The 15,151-nt window shown below is 49.9% G+C and overlaps 1 protein-coding gene across 1 annotated transcript in view; it reads left to right on the top strand.

The window, feature by feature from the left end:
- The window catches only part of GABBR2 (gamma-aminobutyric acid type B receptor subunit 2), a gene marked incomplete at its 5' end in the record, with an annotated part of 337,733 nt that overhangs the window by 193,625 nt on the left and 128,957 nt on the right, over positions 1-15,151 (top strand). Inside the window, 2 exons of the mRNA XM_084784329.1 lie at positions 1,728-1,793; positions 5,574-5,774. Coding sequence (XP_084640455.1) covers positions 1,728-1,793; positions 5,574-5,774 — 267 coding nt within the window. The remainder of the gene's footprint in view (positions 1-1,727; positions 1,794-5,573; positions 5,775-15,151) is intronic.

Genomic DNA, 15,151 nt, shown 5'->3' with positions numbered 1-15,151 from the left:
AGGAAGTAGGGCCAACAGGAGAGATCGATGGCAGCAGGGAGCTAGGGGAGCACTCTGAAGATGAGAAGGCTGTGTTGTGATGAGTCCTGACCACATGTATGACAAGGCGGGGCCGGGGGGTGGGGGTGGGGAGCGGCATGGTGGGTCAGTGTTTATGTCAGACTTGACAAGATGCAGACTTAGAAGAGTAACACCCAGGCGTGGAGCTGGGATCAGAAACCAGTTTATCTGGCTCTGAAGCCCAATGGGGTGTTTGGCTGTACCATGTTATGCAAGTGGGGTTAGCAATGGAGATGCACACTAAACCTGAAAGATGCATGAATAAATGACAGGTAGGTGGACAGACAAATAGACCAACAGATGGACAGATGGACATTATTAGCAGCAAGTGTTGGAAAAAGACTTTAACCAATAATGAAAAGGCTGATATGCTCCTGGGAGCCCATCCGTAGGACGGAAGCAGCCTGAAACTTTTTATAGCACTGTAGACTGCAGGGACAAAGGCTCGCCTTCCTCCAGCGTCTGCAAATGACCCTTTAAAGTCCTTTTTCTGAGCAAGTGTGGGTTTTTTTTTCTCCTCTTCTTTCCATCCTTACTTGCAAGTGAAGGCTAGTTTTAGCACAGGGCTCGCTCTATTTTGCTAACACACATGATGAGTAAGATGGCCTCCGAGTCAGCACTTTCCAATTTTAAAAGCTGCTAAAAACTGATCTTTGAAGCCGTGCTTCCTGCCCTGCACCATCAGAGGGCCTGGGGTGTCTCAAGAGGACAAAGGCCAACAGGGAGATGGTGCCTCCTGCAAAGCTGGCTCAGGAGGCCACAGAGTGGCATCAGGTGCCAGCTAGTACCCAGCTGGCCTCCTCATGGCAGGGCTCAGGCTGGGTCCCAGTTCCCAGAAAGTGGCCAAGAGCCTCAGGCAGGTGCTTGGTAAGTGTTTGCTGAGTGAATGAGTGAGCTCCATCTGCTTTTCCCTGCCACACACATCTGTCAGCCATGGTATGGCAGCAAGCACATAGCAAGAGCTTGCAGGCAGAAATAAGATGGGCTGGGGGAGTTACAAACACATGGGTAGCTAGCATTCACTGGGTGCGTGTTGTGTGCCAGGTACTGTGTTGAGCACCTTTCGAAGGGTGCTTCACTCAGTCATCCCAGTATTCATACAAGGGAGGGGTCACCTCTGTCCCTCCATCCCACCATACCCCGCCATCTTTCAGAGGTGTGAAGTGAAGCTGAGGTGAGAAAGGGAGACACCTGAAGCCACTTGAGCTCCTTGATGGCACTTAGACTTTACTGTAACTCCAAAACACCCCAAAAGCTGTGAACTAGGGAGCCCTGTAAGCTCAAGGGACATCTCAAGGGACTCACCATCAAGGGAATAGAAAAGTCCACGGCCTTATGGAAAGGTCATGGCTGGCTTGAGTCCTGGCTCTGTCACCCTCCTCTGGCCTCAGTTTCCCTGTAGGTAAAATGAGAAAGAAGATTCAAGATAGTTCAGGGTCCTTGGTAGAGGAAGAACTCTGAGGTGTGCTGTCTTGCCGCAGAGTCACCCATGAAACTGAGGAGGGTGAACTGCGGATCAGCCCAGAATGGCATGGCCAGTCTCTGGTGTGTACATCACCGAGGAGCTTTACCTCCCTCCATGTCTGTGAATCTGGGCATGGGAAGGGTCCTCTGGTCCTGGCCCTGAGAATGTCATCACTCATCTTCATATCCTCTTCTGCCCACAGGGGAACGACGTGCGGATCATCCTCGGCCAGTTTGACCAGAACATGGCAGCGAAAGTCTTCTGTTGTGTAAGTGAGGGTCCGTCTAGGCTATAAGTGTCCTGGGTTCACCCATCTCAATCCTGGAGTCAGACTTCCCAGCATCACAGCTGCTCCACTGACATTGGGCCCCTACCGAGCAGTGAGAGTGGGTACCCCACCTCGCTGCCTCATGGGGGAACATTAACACTCATTAACACTGAGACGGCACTCTTTTCACTATGCCTGAGCCCCAGCCCTCAAGATCTCCTGCTCCTCCTGTCTGTCAGTGGGCAGGGTGAAAGGTGACTGCAGGAGGGGGCTCAACAGGGGTTGGGTTTGGGCACCAGCATTCTGAGGAGCAGCAAGATGGCTGAGTTGTTCAAAGCCTAAAAAGAAGGCTGGAGTAGGCCAGCACTGACTCAAGATGTCTCCAGAATCAGAAAACCTTGCCTTCCTGAGAGAGTCCAGAAAATGGATTCTTGGAGTATACAAAGCAACCTCCTGCATGGAGAAGACACTTAAAGAGAAGCTGCACCTGACCCACCCACCAGTTTCCCTAGACTTTTGGAAGGCTTGTTATCCATTTAAAAAAAAAAAAGAGTCAAAAGACTCTGGAAGAAAGTGATGAATGAAAAAGCTTTGCCCCAAGAGAGGCCAGCTCTTACATGCTGTGAACACATGTAACAGCCTTGTATGCCAGCTCCAATCCAAAGCCCTATATAGCTGAGGCCTCTCTTTGTGCTGTGCCAGAGAAACATGGTTTCAGGAGCCCTGGCCTCTGCTTTGGACCATCCAGCTCAGCCTCAGGCCACAGGCTCAGGCTGGGCTCCATGCCACCTCCTCTCCCACCTCTCCTCCTGCCTGTGCTCTGGAAAAATCTCCATGCTGACACCGAGGGGGGTTTGCCTGTCACTCACCCATGGATGGGGGCTCTTAGAGTGTTGGTTTAGACCCTTGGATGGGGCCTACCCTGGAGGGCATACATGATCTATGCCACAAGAAGAATGCCTCTCAGTACCAAAGGCCTTAGAGAGTTCACCAAATGTCCTCGCCCTAGATAGAAAGTACAGGCAAGAGAGGGAGAGCGCTCTTAGGGACCTTGAGACCCTCCTCATCCTAGAGTGGGGGCATAGCAGGCCAGACAGAGACCAGCACAACTGTGGCAGCCAACACAGCAGAACAACGCTGGGTGGTGCCACCGTTAGCCTACGTGTATTGATTCAGAGCCTGTGGGTCTCCTCTGCCAGCTGTGTGTTCCTAAGAAGGTCACTGAGAGTCTCCAGTCTCAGCTGCCTCAGGTCTAAAATGCAAGGAATAATCTCAGCCATGCCAGCCTGGTGGGGGTGTGGCTTTTAACTAAAGCTGCCACGGAATGGGACCCTCACCCCACCTGTTCTTGCTCTGCCCATGGAAAAGCTCATCACATTTTCTCAGATGAGGCTCTCTCCTTTCTGATGACTCTAGCTTGTGTCAAGTTGACATAAAACTGTCCAGGATAGTGCCATCTGTATCCTGGCCCTGGCTTAGCCCTGGAGGTCCAGGGGAAGCAGACGCAGCCCCACCTTCCATCTGGCAAAGGACACAGACAAGTGTCCCAGCCACACTCGGCAGTCCATATCCCACAAGGACAAGCACAGAAACTGGTGTGTGGCCATTCCCCCCTGACTTAGTGGGGCGGTGTGACTGAGCCTGTCTGTGGCAGCTTGCTCTGGCCTGTGGTCCCACTCTGCACATGTGCCTCACGGGCTCTCCACAGGGAAAAGACAAGGAACTTGGGGGCAATCAATAAGGAGCTGAAGCGAATAGGACTTTTATAGAATACTAAAGGAGCAAGGACCTCAAGACTGCCCTGAGGAGGAAGGATGGCAGTGAGGAAGGTAGGCGGGGCCAAGAGGCTGGGAGCCATGGCACCATGGTAGAAAATGCTTTAGCCATTGAACACCTGTGCTGCCTTCCCCACGGGCCAGGCTTCTGCCTTCCAGAAAGTTCCTGAAGGAGCAGCCTCGATGGGCTTTGAGGGTCCCAGGGCTGCACACACAGCTGGCTTGACCCTGCTGCCTCCTGTACACTGTGCAGCTCACGGCCCCTGTGAGTGGTAACAGCTGCTAGTGTCAGGACTTGGCCTTGCAGTGCCCCCAGTGCCTCCTTAGCAACATGCCTTCCCTGTAAACGGGGGACTCTGAGATCAAGGAAGCTTCTAGAAAGAGACTTTGTTTTGCTAAAAGAAGGGAACTTCAAAACGGCCCTAGAGTCTTGCGTGTTTTTTTCTCTAGCTGTGTTTAGGAAATTTCTCCTGTCAAGCTGGGCAGTCTTCATCTGTCTTGGGGAGACATCACACTCCCTGTGGACTAGGGTGAGAATCTGAGTGCGTGGGTCACTCACAATGACAGGCGAGGGTGACTCACACAGGGCCTGCCACAGGTGGCGTGACTGGGGCTTTGGGGATTCCCTGTTCAGAAATCTAGCCCCTCCCAGAATGATGGTACCACTTGCTATCCCTGCAATCCAGGACCACACGTTCAAGACCAGCCTGGGCTACGCACTGACACTCTGTCTCCAAAACAAAACAAAACAAAACAAAACACCCAAGGCTTGCTCTCTCGGGACCTGGCATTATCTTCTTATAAACAATGTTTCTGAGGCTGAGCCCTGTTCAGCAGAGGGTACCCAGCTGCTGCCTGCTTCTATCCAGCTGTGAATTTGTTATGCGGATGAACGATGACTGTTCTCCCTTCCCACCACCAAAGCTCTGACTGGGGCACAATTAGAACGTAGTCAGTAGAAAAATGAGCTGAGGTTTCATCCTTAGAATGGGGGAGCTGAGAGGCCCGGTGACATCAGAGGACTCTATAGAAGAGGCAGTGAAGTGCTTTTTAGTTAATACTCAGCCCCTTAAACTTCACAAGACCAACAGGTGAAGGCCACAGATGTGGGATCTGTGCTTGCATGGAGGAGCCCTCCAACCCACATCCACGCCATGGGCTGCTGCACACTGTGGGGTTGGGCTTTCTCAGGAGTGAGTGTGTCCAAACCATGGGAATCATGTTCTTCCTGATAGGGAGTAGCTACAGTAGGAACAATGAAAAAATGGAGATACATTAAACATTCTGGAGGCTTCTTGGTTTCGATAGGCAGCAAACTCTGTGTCCTCTCAGTCAGCAGGCCAAGCCTAACTTTCCTCCCTAGCTGTGTGGCCTTAGAGAAGTCGCTTTCCCTCTCCGGTTTTCAGTTTCTCCAACTCTGGAATGAGGATAGTAAGGCTTGCTCTGATCACCTCCCAGGGGAAGATAAATAGCAATCAATAAGATGCAGGCGGCATAAGCAGCCAGAGGCTCTGCCTTGTGGTGGGCAAGGGTTCAAGGAGGTTGTCTGCCAGTGGCCCATACTTGAGAGACAGCTTTGAGAGCTCTGTTGTGGAGAGGACGTTGGTACATGCCCACTGCTCCGATGGCATCCTTGGTGCAGGGCCACTTTTAGGGCTGAAGACCAGAACTGCTATGTTTCTTCCTCCTGGGTAATGAGAGCTTGGTGAACAACCTACTGCCCTTTTCTCTTAGGCCACCAGGAAGTTCATGGTGAAACACACAGCTCTTATGTGTAGCTTTGCTATGAGCAGTTCCCTTCCCCTTCAGCAAACAGAGCCCTCAGTTTCCCCAGTTATTAGGCCTCTCTGTTTATTTGGGATGCTGTCTGAGGTTCTCAGGGTGATGGAGAAGAGAAGGCTGGCAGAAGTCTGCACACGCCCTGGGAGGAGGAAGCATGGCTCCCCCCACCCTCTCCTGTCACCCCAAGCCCCTCTGATCCTGGATCTCTGCCCATATCCTACAGGCCTTTGAGGAGAGCATGTTCGGCAGCAAATACCAGTGGATCATCCCAGGCTGGTACGAGCCGGCGTGGTGGGAGCAGGTACACGTGGAAGCCAACTCGTCACGCTGCCTGCGCAGGAGCCTCCTGGCCGCCATGGAGGGCTACATCGGAGTGGACTTCGAGCCCCTGAGCTCCAAACAAATCAAGACCATCTCAGGGAAGGTTAGTCTTGGGATCCGTCCCTCCTGGCCAACCTGGCTTATAGCGTTGGTAAATATTGACAACGTACCGGTATCTCAGAGTTGCTGTGTGCTCCTAGGAAGTCACTTGACCTTTCTGAGCAACAACACTTGGAAGTAGAGTAGGCGGCAGCTGTCTGTCCATCCAGAAAACATGAGGATCCAACGAGGTGAAGGTTCTGGTGGGTGGTACATGATACAGGGTACACACAACACTGGTACTTATTCCTAAGAGGTGAAGCCCCAACATGTGAGACACCAAGCACATAGTCAGAGTCCCTTCCTGGGCTCCTCCAGCTTGGAACAGCCTAGAAAGTCTCTCTCTTTCCTGAAACCCAGCTCACTGATGCTTCCCCGGGTTAAGTGGTGCCCACACACTTGGATGACATGCCGCCCTTCACCACTGAGCAAGCCTCTGCCTCCCAGGGCTTGCAGGGTCGATGGTGAGCAGCACACTACAGCTGGCATCCTGTGCTGCGAGAAGCAGGGCCTTGGTCAAGGGACCTGAGTCCTTGAAGCTTCCACCATGGCCATTAGGGTCATGCCCCTGCCTTGGTGCCTCGTTGGGATGGCAATATGAAGAACTCCCACTGCTCCTATCAGAATGAGGGAGGTGACCACAGCTGGCTGTACCAACACACACCTGTGATTCTAACACTCAGGAGTGCCAGGCCAACCAACCTTAGCTACATAGGAGTTTCAGGCCAGCCTAGGCTCCATGATAAGAACCTGTCTCAAAAAAAAAAAAAAAAAAAAAAAAAAGAGGATTGTGAAAAGCAAGAGGCTGCAGCCCCAGGGGCTGTGAGACCTACCATCCCACCTCTGACTAGCCACCAAATCCCGTACAGTGTGGCATACGGCTCTCTACCTCCTCTGTGCTTTAAAGGTTTTTGTCATTGTTGTTTGGTTGGTTGGTTGGTTGGTTTTTAAACAGGGTTTCATTGTGTAGCACTAGCTGGCCTGGAATTCACCATATAGACCAGGCTGGCCCCTAAACTCACAGAAATCCACCTGCCTTTGCTCTCCAGTTCTGGAATTAAAGGCCTGTGTCACCATGGTCACTGTGTGCCAAGAGTTTATACCTTCAACCGCAAGCTCTTACAGACCCACTCCATTTCCTGGGGGAAGCTTTATGACCAAGTGTAGATAAATGTTTTTATTCATTATTTAATCCCAATCAGAGCCACCTCTCCACCAGTGATTTATTGGTTTGTCAAAAAACTAGCAAATCATTAGGACGGATTTTGTAAACAGCTCCTTAGATCATGTTGGCACCTGGCTAGAAAATGCTGAAAGAAATATTTTCCTATCAAAATCGATGTGTGCAGGGAAAAAAAAATAAGTGAGGCGTTGAGGAATGTACAGAAATAACTCTCATTTGGGTAAATGTTATTTTTATGGGTGTCAAAGTTTTCAAGTTATTAAGAGCCTTGGATCCAGAGTATACTATATTTTAATTTAAAAATAGTAAAGTTTGAGAAAAATGCAAAAAGTAAGGGGAAAAAAATCCCTGGAGGCAGGAAGAATATTAACCAAGCCAAGCCTTAGGCAAGGAAAGCCATAATGGGCCACAGTGGCTGCCTGGTGATGCCTCCAAAGGGTCCTGGTGTCCATCAGAGAGCTTGACGTCACCCAGGCCAGGAGCCTGGAGGCAGGACCCAAAGCAGGAGCCATAGGTGTGCTGCTTGCTGGCTTACTTTCCTGCCTTTCTTAGCCTGCTTTCTAATATAACCCAGGACCACTTTCTCAGGGTCACACACACACACACACACACACACACACACACACACACACACACACACACACACACACCCATACATCATCAACCAAGACAACTCACCACAGGGCACCTTTCCTACAGGGTGATCTGATGGGTGTGTTTTCTCAATAGAGGTTCCCTCTTTCCAGATGGCCTGAGCATATATCAAGTTGATGAAAAGCAGCCTAGGGAGGAGCTCCCGTGCCCAGTGCAGTTGAGGAAGCCAACAAGTCCTCAGCATGGGTGGGGCACACTTCTCCTTGCCACAGTGATGGAGAGTGATGGGAGGTTTGAGGGAGTCACCATGCACTCTGTGCTCTGAAACGGAAGCAGGAAAGGGCATGGAAAGACAGGAGAATCCGGACACCAGCCTCACAGTGCTGATGCCCCGTGCCCTCCCTACAGTCTCTAGGTGGCCACTCCCCCAGGGGACAGGGGAGCGGGGTCAGGAGGAAGAGTTTGGTGTCCTATGAAGACATACTGCCAAGATCTGAATCCTGGCTGGGCAGGTGGCTGTGTCTATGGCAACATTCCTATCTCCCCTCCTCCTGGTACCCAGTAATGAGACTCCAAGTTTAAGCAGGTAGGTGGCCATCCTTTGAAAAAAATGGATATTTCCTAGCTTCCCGAGCTAGCTGTGGCCAGGGTTCTAGTGTGGCCAATGCGATGAGTGTTCCTCAGACTTCCAGAAAATCCGCCAAGGAGGGATTCTATCTTCTGTGTTGGTTTGGCATTAGAACGAGCTCACCGGTGCCATGGCAGCCATCTTGACATGTAGCCTTGAAATGGAAACTCAATTCTAGGCCCCGAGATTCAGAGCCAGGAGCCAGGCGTCTGATCCCTTGGTAAGCCTGGCCTGGAAGCTCACAGGTGACATCTGCCGGAGACAGACCTGAGCCACCTGGTGGAAGTCACAGATGAGTGACTTCCCGATGTTACCCCATGAGTCCATGATCGTTCAGCCTCCCCTCTTCTGTTACCCGCAGGACTGGTGACAATGTCTCTTCCACAGCTTAGTGAGGGCACATGAGGTGGCACGGTGTGTCTTAGGCTGCACCCGATGTGCTCACTAATATTCAGGCAGAGCCCTGGGGGCACGAAGTTCACGGGGAAGAGCTCACAGCCAGAATCACGGGGTAAGAGGGGTGAAGCCTGCTGTACATTTCCTGGACAGCACAGAGCAGGGGAAGGGAGCCTTGAGAAGATTTCCTCCTGCTCTTCCTGTCCAGCAGCACCATCAGCGGCAGCCACTCTCTGACTCCTTTGCCCTACGGACAGCTGCTCTTGACTCTGAATGCATGAAGTCTTAGGGGCCTTTTCTCTTTCCTGCACCACATATGAGTTAGTGATCGAGATGGTGTTTCGTGTTCAGTGCTGCATAGTATTCCATGATATTACCCTACAAATACCCATCCCCCCCGCCATCCTATCTTGGGCAGGTTTCTGGGTGGCTTGTTTATGGAAGGGTCATCAGTGTGCATCTCTGGGTAGACGCATGACTTGGATGTCCCTCGCCTGCCTCAAGTGCTCATAGATTCCTATGTGTTTGATCACATCTGTTTGCACACGCTGCACACAGACCTATTCTGGCTGTTATTAGAACTGTGCTGCCTGTAAATCAAAGTCTGTGAAATGGACATGTTAGCCATATAGTTGTTCAGTCTGGGAATCCTGTGGTTTTGCTTTTTTTTTCCTCTCATTTCTGAGAACCACTTTGTCTTCTCTGGGTGGAGCTCTTGCGTACATTTTTCAGATTCGCTCCTACCTGCTGTGTTGTGATGGATGCTTGTTTGCCCCACTCTTGGGTGCAGAGTGTGGTGTCACTTCTGAGTCACAGAACGGGCATCTGTTGGCTCTCACAGACAGTGCCAAGCAGTTTCTGAAGTGGTTCTGCTAACTTACACTCCCACCAGCAGAGTGGGGGGGTGGGGGTGGGGGAGACTTCCACTCTGTGCACAGGTTTGTCAGCACTTGGTGCTGTCAGATTTTTTAATTTTAGCCAAGCTAGTGGGTGAGACATAGCATCCCGTTTTAGTTTTACTTGCACATCCATGGCTGCTGATGAGATTAGAGATTTTCTCGCCTATTTTTTTTTTTTATATCTGTGCGCACGCGTGTGCACGGTGGTGTGTGTATGTGGAGGCAAGGGGACAGCTTCAAGTGTTGTTCCTCAGGAATGTTATCCATCTCCTTTGAGGCAGGGTCTCTGGTTGGCCCAGAAGTTCACTGAATAGGATAGACTATCTGGCCAGTGGGAGTGGCTGTCTCTGCCTCCCAGTGCTGGGATGGATAACAAGTGCCCTGTCACCACACCCTGATTTTTATGTTGATCCTGGGAGAGCAAGCTCAGATCCTTGTGATTTACAGCAAGCACTCTTACCAAGCTATCACCACCCAGTCTCTCTTATCTTTTTTGGTTGTTGTTGTTGTTGTTTAGTATCTTTTGTAGTTTCCCTGTGAGTCTTTCACCCACTGTTCTACTGGAGTCCCTGCCTGGCTGTCCTTTTGTTTTTTTTCTTGCTTCTGGGGGTGGGGTGGGAGTGGGTGGGGGCACTGGAGGTAGAAATCCCCTGTTCTTCAAGAGAACCCCTTGAGAGGTCTGTGTGGGACTTTCCTCTTCCCCAGCTCTTATCCCACGACTCCTCACTCACTCTCTTGGTGTCTTCTGATGAATAGAAGTTCTTCTTTTTAATGCCGTCCTGCTCATCAGGTGTTCAGTGTTGTGTCTTGTGTAAGCGTTTTGCCCTTCATCAGTCACCCAGTTAGACAGTTAAGCCTTCTATCTTGTCCTTTCATTTTGTTCTGAACTTTCCTGTTCAAATATAAGGTGTGCGTGCCAATATGCATATGCATGTCTAAAACAAGGTCAACATTTGCTTTGTTTTCCATATGGCAAGTAATTGAGCAGGACCATTCATTGAAGGGGCCGTTTCTGCCCTCCTTCCATCCCATGCTGCATGACCTCAGGATGGCCCATCTCTGTGCCGTCCTCTGTCTTCTATGGTCTGTTTGTCTTTATGCCGCTGTCACGCCGTCTTTTTTTTTATTATTATTAATTTATTCTTGTTGCATCTCAATGGTTATCCTATCCCTTATGCCCTCCCATTCTTCCCTCCCTCCCATTTTCCCCTTATTCCCCTCCCCTATGACTGTTCCTGAGGGGGATTTCCTCCCCGTGTATATGCTCATAGGGTATCAAGTCTCTTCTTGGTAACCTTCTATCCTGCCTCTGTGATCTCTAAAGCTGGAAGACAGAGCCCGAAACCTGCGAGTGTGAGTTGGCAGTCTCTGGTCTTCATTAAGATGTCCTAGAATGTGCTCGGCCAGATGTTCGTTTTTCACTTGCATGCGCTCTCCTACATACGTGTCTCATTTCTTTTTATTCCTTCCAGCATTTCTCTTGTGTTTAGGGCCACTCTTTTCTGCCTGAAGAATCTTTCCTGGTCTTTCCTTAGCTATCGTCTACTGGACACATTCTCCCCATCCCTAGCTGTGGGAAGTATCCTTTGCATCCCTTTAATTCTGAATAATTTCTTAGCGAGAGGTAGCCCCTGGCTCATCTGTTGTTTCCTTCCAGCCTCCATCGCTATCACTGTCTCCTGCCTTTCATTATGCCTGGTAAGCTGGCTATCACACATCGGTCTTTTTAACAGCAATGTGTCTCTTCTCTCTAGCTACGATTACGATTTTGTTTTGACTTTTATGTTCAACTTTTTTTTGTACTTTGATCAGGTGATGTGTGTGTGCAGGAGCATGAGAGAGGGTGTGTCTTTGCGCCCTCTCTCTTCTGTTCACAAGGCTGTATTCTCCTAGGAAGCAAGACTCATCATTTAAAAAAATACATGACAATATGGAAGGAAGAAAGACAGACATAGAGTTTCCCTGGCACACAGTTCTGGGTACAGTCAACCACATCAGGGATGTCATGGTAGCAAGGGTTTAAGGCAGCTGTTCACATGGCTTCTACACCCAGGAAGTAGAGACAGATGAATGCCGGTGCTTGGCTCACTCCTCCCCTTTTTTTTTTATTCAGTCCAGGACTCCAACCCTTGGCATGGTGCTACCCGCTTCTCACCTCACTTAACCCAATTTAGAAACTCCCTGATAAACATGGGTGAGCCTACATCCTGTCAAGCAGACGATCCATGTTCGTCATGCTGGTGTGGCTGTGCTGGAATCAGACTTGTTAGCAGCCCTGGGCCACCTGTTAGCTTTGCTAGGCCAGGAAGGCTAGCCTGAGAGAGCTCTTTATAACACATTTCCAGAAGGAAAGTATGTTCCAAGCCCTAAAAACTGCCTCTCCAAACTACACCGAGATACAGCCTGTGAGTACGGGGAGCCATCTATGTAAAACTCTTTCTCAGAAACTTCTAGGCCTTATCATAAACATAACCTCTGGAAAGACCAAAGAGTCACAATTTCTCAACAGCTTTATGATGGCCTGCTTTATGGTGACTTCTCCTTGCCTCTGACAGCCATGAGCACTTGTCATCCTAATGGCCCTGGCAGTGGTAAATGCATGTGACACAGCAGGAAAGGCAACAAGGCCACCTATACCCGGCCCTATCCTGAGCCTCTGCTCGTAAAAACACAGTGGGCAGCAGGACCCTTTGTCTCCGTGGCCGTGTTCCTGCTCCTCCTCCCTTGGAACAACAACAAAAGTAGAAAAGTAAAGTAAAAAAAAATAGAGATTTGTAAGTGGCTCACATGAAAAGTCGATATAGGGGCCTGTGTTGGTCCCAAGACCAAATCAAATAGACCGTATGACCTCAATCCTTCTATGGTCTTTACATATAGGTGTACAGACACACATGTGTACACACACACACACACACACACACACACACCAGCAATGACATCCTCTTGAGGCCACCCTGGACCAGTTCACCTCAGGATTCTATCCCACCTTACAGTAGTTATTTTCTCCTTGCTGGGACCAAATACCTGACAAGAAGCAACTTAAAGGAGGAGGGTCTACTCTGTCTGACAGTTTGAGGGGATACAGTCTGTCATGGTGGGACGGCGTTTCAGCCGGAGTGGCTTGCTGTGACGGGAGCCTGTGGTCTTGCTTGTCCACATCATGGCTGCTATCAGAAAACACAGTCTTGGATTGGAAGTGGGCAAAGCTATAACCCACAAAGCTCACCCCCCTGTCATACACTTCCCCTGGAGAAGCCCCACCTACCAGAGTTTCTGCAGCCTTCACAAAATAGAGCCACCAACTGGGGGGGGGGCGAGTATTAAAGCATGTGAGTGTGGGGGGGGGGACATTTTCTATGCAAACTGTAACAGCCTCTGACTTTTAGAGGGTCCCAGACAGCTTGAAAGATGCCCTAGGTCGTGTCCTAGCTTAGAAATATCATCTGACTGGACCATTAGGTTAAGTACATGGATTCCAGATAAATGCTGCCATGTTCTAGACACATGTCCCCAAAGACCATGTGTTAAGGGCTTGTTCCCCAGGAGGGTACTATAGAGACGTCACAGACCTTTGGGAGTTGGAGCCTAGTGGGAAATTGATAAGTCACTGAAGACATGCCCTGGGAGGGATTTGTGGAACACAGCCCCCCATTTCTCTTGCTCCTTGCTCCCTGGTTCATGAGGTTAGTTGTTTTGTTGGCCTGTACACCCTACCTATGAGCTGCCTCACCACAGAACAAAGTAACGGGGACTGCTAGTCACCAACTGAAACCTTTTCTTAAGGTTATAAGCTCAGATGTTTTGTTATAGATGCAGAAATCTGACCAATACAGGCACCGCCACCCTCCAGTGCCTCTGTGTGCATCAGAGAGCCAGTGTAGGGAAGGAAATCCAAGAAGACAGAAGTCACAAGGTCTCATTCCTCTTAAGCTCGCAAGTTCCAGGACAGTCAGGGCTACGTAGAGAAGAACCCTGCCTCAGGAAACCAAAGGAGGAAAAAAAGCAATTAGTATAGAAATACCCATCTAGGTAGCTCTTACATAGTTTAAAAATATCCAAGAGCTAAATTAACAACCAGAAATAGGCAGTTCTTAGTTTCTCTTCCAGTTACTGTGACAAAATATCCTGACAAAAGCAACTCAGAGGAGAAAAGGTTTATTTTGGCTCACAGGTCTGGGGTATCACAGTCCACAGTCCATTAAGGTGAGGAGTCACAGCAGTGGGAGCTTGAGGCAGTTGCCACACTACGTCCACAGACATGTGAGGAGAGCATGAGTGCATGCTCAGCTGGACCTCTCCCAGCCCAGGGAGTGCTCCCACCCACCCACAACTGAGATGGATGATCCTCCTACACCTGCACAGGCCCACCCAGAGGCCCGCCCACCTGCCGGGCAATTCCAGGTCTTGTCAGATTGGCAATTAACACCGACCATCACATAGACCCAAATCACATTTAAAAGTTACAAATATGTGTGTGTGATTGTCCAGGCCTGTGGCTCCAGCTACCAGGGAGGCTGATGTAGGAGGCTTGCAAATTCAAGGGCTGATAATGTGGAAGGGTGAGGCCATGGGGGTTTATCTCTGTGGTAGAACTGCCCTGGAATGAATACTCAGTCTGTGTGCCTGCACACACATATACAAGTGCGTATGCATGCATGCTCAGATAACCAAGCAATAAAATAACTGGAAAAAGAGAACGATGATTTAAAACAATTGACTGAAAGATAGGACATCTTTACCACCATAGCAGTGTGGTAAAAAGGAAATCTACCTCAGAAGTAAAAACAAACTTTCAGTCGATACTTGAAAGGAGCTCGTTCAACCAGATAGAAAGAACTGCAAATTAAGAGAAGATAATACCTTCTCTTGACAAACTGACAATGATTTTTTTTATTAAAACACGTATTATTGAGGATGCTTAAAAACAGGTGCCTTCATACACAGGGGCATGGCACCTGTCAATATCAGGGAGCATCATTTATCCCCATTTGTGTGCATAGGCATGTCCCTGCATTTAGCTCTGTGGTGTGTGTATAGGCATGTCCCTGCATTTAGCCCCGTGGTGCATAGGCGTGTCCCTGTATTTATAATACAACAAGGCTGAGTCCTATGTATGTATTATGTGACTCTGAGGACCACACAGTGACTGAGGCACACTGTGTCCTGACCCTGTGGAGCCAGTGCTAGTGGCATGCAGAAACAGAGGCCAAACAACAGGCCACACAGTGGCTAGAAAGAGTAGAGACTCCTGGGTGTGGAAAGCTTGGCTCAGGAGAGCTATGCCAGTGACGTGGTGTTACGGCTACGTAGTACTCCAAACTGAGAGAGTTTTCTGATGAGCAGTGCAAAGGCTTTGGGGTGCCAGGAACATCCATGTGATCTAGACACCTGGAAGGCTAGAAGAAGAGTAGACTTGGCCAGGGAAGGCACCAGCACTTTGTAGCCATGCCTGGACAGAGGTCAGGAGATGTGATGTGATTCACTATGTGGGGTGTGGATGCAGGAGTTAAACCGACCCAAAGGCCTGGTCTTCCAGGAGCTCAAGTGATCTCTGCCTGGGTTTGGCAGGTTGGAGATGACTGACAGGTGAGGGACAGCCTGGGCTTCCAGAAGAGCCTGAGACCAGGGCTGGGGGTGGGGGTTGCACAGAGAGAAATCCTGCAGGGGCCACAACAGCTGGA

Source organism: Acomys minous (genome assembly GCF_964271855.1).
Source record: "Acomys minous genome assembly, chromosome: 1".
NCBI classification, from domain to species: Eukaryota; Metazoa; Chordata; class Mammalia; order Rodentia; family Muridae; genus Acomys; species Acomys minous.
Note: the sequence above shows the minus strand (reverse complement) of the source record. Positions and strands in the feature narration are given on the sequence as shown.